Source organism: Physcomitrium patens, chromosome 17 (genome assembly GCF_059467195.1).
Source record: "Physcomitrium patens ecotype Gransden chromosome 17, ASM5946719v1, whole genome shotgun sequence".
NCBI lineage: Eukaryota > Viridiplantae > Streptophyta > Bryopsida > Funariales > Funariaceae > Physcomitrium > Physcomitrium patens.
In genome coordinates, this window is record NC_143426.1 from 14926159 (window position 1) to 14935045 (window position 8887).

At 37.9% G+C, this 8887-nt stretch overlaps 1 protein-coding gene and 1 long non-coding RNA gene across 2 annotated transcripts; both read left to right on the plus strand.

Annotated features, from left to right (window-relative positions):
- The first annotated feature begins 2349 nt into the window (after window positions 1–2349).
- Window positions 2350–6871, plus strand: LOC112294779 (hyperosmolality-gated Ca2+ permeable channel 2.3). Its single transcript, XM_090243909.1, has 10 exons — window positions 2350–2725; window positions 3220–3378; window positions 3481–3544; window positions 3704–3925; window positions 4110–4304; window positions 4529–4833; window positions 4952–5231; window positions 5360–5638; window positions 5791–6024; window positions 6232–6871. Exons 1-10 carry the CDS (start codon window positions 2418–2420, stop codon window positions 6397–6399), a joined length of 2214 nt encoding a protein of 737 aa, XP_090100035.1. The 5' UTR covers window positions 2350–2417; the 3' UTR covers window positions 6400–6871.
- A 572-nt stretch (window positions 6872–7443) lies between these two features.
- LOC149987577 (uncharacterized) lies at window positions 7444–8532 on the plus strand. Its single transcript, XR_016498043.1, has 2 exons — window positions 7444–7748; window positions 8000–8532. It is a non-coding gene; the product is annotated as an uncharacterized LOC149987577 (long non-coding RNA).
- The last annotated feature ends 355 nt before the right edge of the window (window positions 8533–8887 follow it).

Consider the following 8887-nt stretch of genomic DNA (forward strand, 5'->3'; position numbering starts at 1 on the left):
ATAATTACATTGCTTCTTTGGACAATGTTGAATAATGTACTTTGATTCTCTACAATATAAATGCAATCCTTCTTGATGATGACAAGTCTTTTCTTTCTCAACAAGAAGTTTGAAACATATTGCATCAATTTGCATATCTTTTACTTCCAAAGGTATGAGTTGAAAAGACATTGGTGATTCGATTAAATTATAATAACATTGAGGCCTACTTATGTAATTTTCAAACCAAAATTTAAAAAATTAATTATCTTACTTTACAACAAAATCAATTGCTTAACTCAAAGTTTAAGGATTAGATAAATTAAGCATCAATTTCTTTATTTTATATTATAATCCATAAAAAAATTGGCTAATGAGTGCATCATCATCCTACTTGATATCTATCATAAGTTGTCTAAATTGTAAAGCATTTAATATTACAGATTGATTTTTTTGTCATAAAATATAAATCTTATTTATTGCAACACAAATTGCATCATATTTTCAATATATAGATCAAAATTCTACCAAAAAAACTTCCAAATTATCCAATATTAGATCATATCATTCAAGAAAAGATAAAAACCATGATAATGTAGAACTAAAATGCAATGTTTCAATAAATCTAACTTATAATCCTAGAGTTGGATAATTTTAGAATTGAAGTTCAATTGCCAATTGTACTTGATTAATAAATCCTTGAAACTTTAATTTTGTACCATTAAATTTCTTAGGTAAGGAAATTCTTGATTTTTTAGTATTTAAATAGTATTCTATCATAGGAAAAGGGACTTGATTTGGTGCAGATATTAAAGTAGCTCCAATCATCTCTATATCTCCACTTTCTATCATTCTCGTTCCTCTTTGTGATGGTAAATTGAATTGATGCATTGCAAGCATTAATTTCTTCAATTATTTTTGTATTTGTGCCATTGCACTCTTTATTTTGATCAGTTCTACGATAATAATACTTAGAAGAAAAGAAATGTATAACATCACTAAAAAGAAGTAAAAAAAAGAACTTGAAAACAAATAGAATAATATCAATTTAAAAAAAATAATCTGCAACTTCTAATAGGCTTATGTCTTATCAAAAGAAAGGTTTTTTTAACCTACTAATCAATTATAAAGATGTATAAAGTTAAAGAAATTTCTATAAAGTTTCTAAGAAGTGTTTTTAGAAGATATTATAAAATTAATCTATTTTTATCTACTTCTATCTATTCATATTATCTAAGTAATAATTAAAATAAATATATACTTATGATATTTCCATATACTAGAACAAGTCTACAATCTTGTAATACATCATCAATATAGCATATAGGATTCTAAAACAAAATTACTTTTAATTAGTATGAGTGTTTGGATAGGATTCAAAGACCAATTGGTTGAACCTCAATTAACCTTTAGTTTGTAATGGAAGAATAAGAATGGGGAATTTATACTTAATCAAATAGGAAGGACTAACATGACAAGACCTTCTATCCTTGCCAATAAATTCATACAATTGACATATTCTACTTCTAATTTGATGCCTATTGGAATTCACCTTAGATCAATCTAATCTCTTCAATCTAATGTGACAATTATTTCTAAAAATAGAAGAACAAAGAATAAAAGTTTTTAAAGAAAAAAAAAAATTGCTAAAAAAATACTCAAAAGTTCTAAAAAGTGATCTCCTTTTGGGTCTTTGTTTTTGTAGAACTATGATGACAAGGATTAAGAGCCATTGGTTTTTTCTAGTATCTTGGTAAATAAATGAAGGATGCTAATTTCCTAAAGTTAATCACTCAAAGGAATCAAAAGTGTTATTCTTTTTGCAAAGACATGTATACTTGTGACAAAAGATACTTCATCCACTACTAAAAAAATCATACAATTCATTTAAGTATGAATATAAATAGAGATAAAATATAAATAAATCACCCTAAAAACAAGAATATGCTACAATTGAAAGCACTCACATATTAAAAAATAAATAAAGTAAAGAAAATACTTTTTTTCATTCATGTTATTAATTAAATAACGTTGATATATGTCCATTGATTATCAAAAAAACATTTTTTTGGTTGTGAATATCGTATAGAAATCCCCTTCCAACACCTTCAGAAGATTAAACATTTTGAGGCTATCAATGTTCTAATTCTGAAAATGATTGAATATCCAGAATCACCAGAGTTGGGGAATAAAGTGAGAGAATCGGGCCCAGAATGTCAAGATGGCAGGGTACGGCCCTCTTTCGCTCTAAAGGTGCTGACTGGCTCGCTCTCCCATAGACTGCCACCTGGTGCCACGTGTTTATCCCATGCTGTCACAGCACCTGGCCAACCAGCGTTGCACGTCGTGAGCGGCATTCGGGAATCTGTCGATCGAGTCAATTCTGCGTGATTTTAGTGAATGAATCGAGGGTTTGAGTCTGATTATGCCAACTGACCATGAATTGTAGTGCGAGAGGAATGGAGATATCAGATTTGGCGACGTCTGCAGGAATCAACATTGGGTTAGCCACCCTGTTTTTGCTGCTGTATTCGGTGTTTCGGAAGAACCCCAGAAACGCAGGTGTTTATAGTACGCGGCAGATGCTACGCGAGAAGCGCAAGGAAGTGAAACGGGAGCCCTTTTCTTTGAACAATCTTTTGCCGTCGCCGGGATGGTTGGTCCGAGCTTGGAATCCGTCGGAGGATGAGATCTTGGAGACCGCGGGCCTGGACGCCGTTGTGTTTCTGCGCATTTTCAAATTTTGGTTCGTATAATTGATGTTTCTAGTTGTCATCGTGGTGATCTTTTCATGAGTATTGTTTCGGTGCAGATGCCCTCGCTAGATTTTGATTGACATGGAGCGTTCTAGCTTTTGATTGCATATCTTGATGATTTCTGAAGGACCCTAATATACTCAGAACAGTGTCAGGGTTACAGTCTCTGTATTTAAGTTAATGATAGTAATTCTACGATCAAACTTAAGTGGTACCTAGAGTTTCAGTAAAATCAAGGCAGTTTGTTTACATCTGGCTTCTGAAACTTGAATCGAATAAAACCTCACGTGTTAGTTTCGTGGTTTTGAAGCACTAAATCAACTCTCATACGAAAAAATTGCATAGTCGCGATTCTTCCATTTCTTCATGCATGTCTGTCTCCAGACTTGTCTTCTCTAACTTGCTAGTAATTTCCTCATACTTGAGGGTAAGTGGCTGGATTCATTTCAATTTTACTCATGATAAACTAGATCATTGTGCGCAGCATACGATTTTTCACAATCTGTACACTGGTGGGGTGTGGCATTTTGGCACCACTCAACTTCAATGACACATACATTGCTGACCATCCTTCCGGGAAAGAAGAAGAGAATGGGACTCTGGAGAAGTTAACGATCCTTAACATATCACAAGGGTCGCCACGGTATGGTCCTTCTTACTGATTCATTATGTGGGTATTAGTAACAAGTTTCTCATTTGTATGCGCGTGTCGTGTGATGTGTGGTATTGTCGTTTTGTGTAACAGGCTGTGGTTTCATCTAGCAGTACTTTACTTCATCTCCTTCACTGCTTACATTCTTCTTTACTCGGTTCGTCCAATCTCTCGTTAACTTATTTTTACCACTTTCGTTCAGCTGCTTTCCCACTTCTATCATTCTCAGTTCTTGCTGATTGTTGACGAAGATCATCCAAATGATTAGAAAAATCCAACTCATTTTCTGATCTAGATATCGATCAAATGTGTGCAGGAATATCGGGAGATATCAATGATGAGGCAAGCTTATTTGATGGAAGCGAGTCCACAACCTGATCAGTTTTCAGTGTTGGTTCGTGGCATTCCAAAACCAGATCCTGATCAAGGGGAAAAGAGCTACAGTGAAAGAGTAGAGAAATTTTTCATAGAGTTTCACCCCTTGCACTACCTTTCGCACCAGATGATATTCCATTCCAACGAATTGGAGAGTTTGTTGGTACTACTCATATTTTCTTTAATAATGATGACTGATTCAACGCTGAGATTTCATTTTTCTACCTGCTAGGTATTGTTCATTGGGGTATTTCCGTGGCAAGAGCTCGTTGCTACACATCTTTTAGTATTTCTTGGTAGAGTTGAGCATTGGTGATTTTCACTTGACTATCAATTGATGTTTCCAGAAAAAGTTTGACTATGAGAAAAACAAACTCGCTAATTTGAAGTCCAAACCTCTTGATGAACGAAAGCCATGCCGAACTGGCTTTCTTGGGCTTTTTGGACCGACGAAAGACCGTATTGAGTATCACACTCAAAAGTTGGAAGAACTCTTTGGACAGATTCGTGAGCAGCAGATCAATATATACAACAGGAAGGAGGTCTGGCATTTTCCTTTCGAAATCCCAGCATGCAGATTGATAAGTGCTAGGTTATATATCATTTCTCGCAATGCGCAGAACTCCTTACAGTTAGAAATTCTTTTCTTGCGTATTTAGAATGACCAAGTCGTTAGATTTGGTACCGTAGAGCTATTTCGTTTCCCTGTTTGTTAGAGTTTTTCTGCACCCTTGAGAAGTGCGACTGACCTTGACATTCTTGCCAGGAATTACCTGCGGCATTTGTTTCATTTAGAACACGATGGGAAGCTGTTGTGGCTGCTCAGACACAGCAATCTGTGAATCCGATGTATTGGGTTACAGAATGGGCTCCGGAACCAAGAGATGTGGATTGGAACAGCTTGAAGATTGGCCATGGACAGCTGTTCATACGTAGAATTTTTTCAGTAGCTGTAGCTACTCTTATCATATTATTTACTTCGCCTGTGATAGGAGTGATCCAACTGTTGGATAGTATAGACCGTTTGACGAAATATCTGCCCGATCCCATCGCCAAAATTTTGTTCGAAATGTGAGACTTCTGATAACTGTACGCGTTGATTTTTTAGCCGTGTTGAATTGTTTTACAGGTTTTAACTTTTGTAGCATAGTGAACAAACTCACATCATAACAGATCTACTTGGGGGCAGTCCTGGGGTGAAGCAGGTGGTACAAGGATATCTTCCATCATTGCTGACGGTTGCAGTTTTATATGGTCTTCCACTAGTAATGATGTGCTTAGCCAAGATTGCGGGCTATGTTTCAATCAGCCGTCAAGAGAGGAAAACAGCTGGGATGGTCTTTAATCTCTTGTGGATTAACGTGTTCGTCGTGAGTATTCTGGGGACTTCAATTTTCCAAATCTTGGACACGTACTCCTCCGATCCTCGTAGTATTCCTAGGCGACTTGCCGAAGTGATACCAGGCAAAGTGAGTATCTTTCACCTAATGTTTAGTATTTTTCGTCTTCATAAAAGCCAAAGTTTGGGTTTAATTCAGTTGCATTGGTGATGTTTATATATTTTTCGTTTTAACGTCGGTTGTCTGTCCACACGCAGGCTTATTTTTTCATGACATACATCATGACAACAGGGTGGGCAGGGTTCCCACTCGAGATCCTCCAGTCTAGTGTTCTCATTTTAAACTACGTGAAACGGATTATGGTTGACAGATCCAGGCCGCTTCTTAGTGATGTTTGGTCACTACCATATTACCGATGCGTTCCGAACGTTCTTCTATTCGTATTCTTGGGCCTTACATATTCCATCATCACACCTTTGCTGCTGCCGTTTCTTCTTGTATACTTTGTATTAGGATACATCGTTTTTCGTAATCAGGTACTATTTGTTAATAGCCCTTTCCTGTCATCACCTTTCACGTTCTAATATATGGGCACTTAGTCTGTTGAGGAAAGACTACAATTTTTGTTACTTTGTGGGTAGGTTTGTGGTGGCCAGTGATTCTCAAGGATAATGATTGTTCTCTACAGATTTTGCATGTTTATGAACCAGCTTACGAGACCGGAGGCCAGTTCTGGCCACACGTTCATGTCCGGATTATTATTTTTCTAGTTTTCCTGCAAATCTGCTTTATTGGTGTGTTTACAGTCAAGGGCCTTGGAAACGGATCATTCTTCGTTGTTCCTTTGCCTATCTTTACACTAATGTTTAACGAATATTGCCGACAACGGTTCTTTCCCGCCTTTAGGCACTTCAACATGGAGGTAGACTCATACACATTTTTTCTAATAGACTTTATTTGATGAGTACGTGCGCCAAATTTCCCTCAAATAGAAATTTAAGAATTTTTTTAGTTATAGAATAAGGTGCTTGGTCACGGGGAGATGGGATTGTTATTTTAGATGTGAAACGCTTGAGATTTATTGAAAGATTTCTGAATTGTTTAAATTTCATTGTTGTGCTTGTGGCAGTCTACAGTAAAAAAAGATCAAGCAGATGCTCGGAAAGGCTTGAGAGAGGACTTGTTGGAACATATACGAGTAGCATACTTACATCCCGCTTTGAGGCCAGTCGACATGGAAAGTGCGGAGAACCCCAACACCGAGAGTCTTCTTCCCTCTACATCTAAAGCAGTGTAAACTTCTACATTTCCCTTTGAAACGTTTGCATTGCACCCAGAGCTAAGCATTCACCGCTTCTAGTTCTGACTAAGGATCGAACCACTCGACTAGAATTTGAGGGGAAAATTGTTGAAAATTCTTTATTATCGTTCTCTTATTTGTGCTCTGTTGGAAGCGAGTTGCACCGGATGACTGTTCACAGATTATGTAATGTAAAACAGTTGGATTGAAAGCATTGCTAACACTGGTGTCATTCATTTATTTCAAGATTAGCACCATCATTTTTAGAGGTATGTACTAAGGTTAATTTTAACAGTTTCAGGTGTTACAACGGAAAGGATAGAAATCAACTTTGTGTAGATTGCGTCCTGATACCAGCACTCGGTTCGAATTTTTAACAAAGTTGTTACCGGATAAACCTTTGTAATTGAAGGTGCTATTTCGGGCGTGTATGATTGAATGAAGCTATCCACAATATTCACATTCTGTATTTCTTGTGCACCTGAACTGGAGGTTCCGTCGGTTTGAGATTAATTTTTTTATACCTGTTGTGCAAATTCACCTAACCAACAGCAGAACTTGAAACCTCAGTTACTGTCTACCTTGCAATTTGATTCTGATAGCAATGGTACTGACAGGGTTGGTTTGCGGCAATAGTTACTGGAGGTTCGGGCAGACTCGAGCCATCACCTAGTATTCGATTGTGAATTGAAACCCGCTAGGCCATGTTGCAAATTGTGCCTGCGAAGCATAGATGCTTGTTCCATCGATCTCCTACAGTAGAATACGGTTACATGCCCAAGCCTGAAGTTATTTAGACGCGAGCGCGGGAGCGGTTTGTTATCTGCTAGAGCATGACGAGGACTTCCATGTTGTCTTTGGGTTGCAGAAACATCTCAGATTTGTAACTTGCTCCTATGTTCGAGTTGCCAATAGGAATATTCCCACACCTGCTTCACCAATGTAGCATGTTGCTGAGTTGATATTATCGACCTGAAATACAGATTGGTGATAAGTTAGACTTGCGAATTGTTGAGAACAAATTACAAATGTGTTCTACAGGGTGGGAAGGACCATACGGCAAATGAGACGTGATGGATGTCACCGTTGAGATTGTTCTTGAGAAATTCTGCAACTGGGCCGTCCTGTTCCATGGGATGCAAAAGCTCAATGCATACATTTGGCAATTGAACAAAAACTTTGGTCACTTAGAGATCGACTTGATCCTGCTCAAGCATAAACAGCAAGATTTTATGAATTAGCAAGATTCTTGATCAGCAATGGTCCCAAGGACACCTCTTCATCGGCTATGTTTGGCAATGTCATTCAACTAATACTCCCACCATTCCATCAGGAAACCGAGTGAGGTAAGGATCTCTCACCATTACCTGTGCATCTTCGGGGTAGCAGTTTTGAGCTTGCGCCATACTGGCTCTCATTGGCAACGCATTCGTCAAGTTTAGCTTTGTTGCAAGGCCTGAGTCTTCCTACAGCATATTTACCTGAAAAGCCCAAGGAATAGGTTTAAGTTTCCATCGGACGCAATCACCTGCAAAAGCGGGTAATTTTTTACTACAATCCAAGAAAGACGATCACTAACCACAGACGTGACTTCTAGAGACCGCACACAGAAGCCCTTCCAGAGCATGTTCCGATGCGTCTTTCCAATTTTCATCTCAGCGAGTGACATCAACTTGAGTTCTTTCTATTTGGACTCAGCGTAATCGGAGGCGCCTCGCTATCAGGCAACGGACTGCCAGGCAACAATCCCCGCTCCAGCGTGAAGGCATTGTGAAGAGCTGCTAGATGAGCGGCCAGCAGCCCCGCCTTATCGAACCGCTCAGATGCGGCCACGATCACGGCCGCAGTGCAATGCAATGAGCACAATGCGAATAGCAATTTAGACCGGTTGTTACAACCATTGCACACGGAATATAAAATGCATCTGATGTTGCAACATCCCGAAACGTAACAGTTAACATCTCAGTTTGAGTTTTGGTTCATTTTTGGTTTAGTTTTTTGATAAAAACAATGAGGCATGCGGCCAATGGGAGAAGGTTTTTATCTCCTCTTGTTTGTGCAGTATATTTTTCTCTCATGAGCTATAATATATATATATAAATAAATGTGCAAATACTTGTTGTGAAGAAACTGACACTTTTGCTTGTTAAATGAATTGATTTTATATCATTCTTTTGGAACTCCTTTGACGCTATTAAATATTAAGTTATATCAAAATCATTATGTTATTCAAATTTTCATTGCAAAATTACAGGTGGGAATGGCTAAGTGAAATTAAAATACTGATTGGGAGAATACAGAAATTTTTAGACAAAAAGGAGGAGATGGAGGTCTGTGCCCCAAAAGAGGGTGTTTGGTTAATAAAGAGTGGAAACATCGATGAAGGCGGCTCTGTTGGGGTGGCTTGCAAGGGTACACTGGATTTGGGAGAAGAAGAAACTGTGGTTGACGGATACCCCTTGTCTAAGTTGTTGAGTAGCTCCAA

Excerpts from the sequence above, each read along its gene's own strand:
- LOC112294779 (XM_090243909.1), top strand. The coding sequence starts at position 2,418 with ATGAATTGTAGTGCGAGAGGAATGGAGATATCAGATTTGGCGACGTCT. Across the intron at positions 3,545-3,703 it reads CTTACATTCTTCTTTACTCG|GAATATCGGGAGATATCAAT; the intron begins GTTCGTCCAATC and ends AAATGTGTGCAG. Across the intron at positions 4,305-4,528 it reads ATATATACAACAGGAAGGAG|GAATTACCTGCGGCATTTGT; the intron begins GTCTGGCATTTT and ends CATTCTTGCCAG.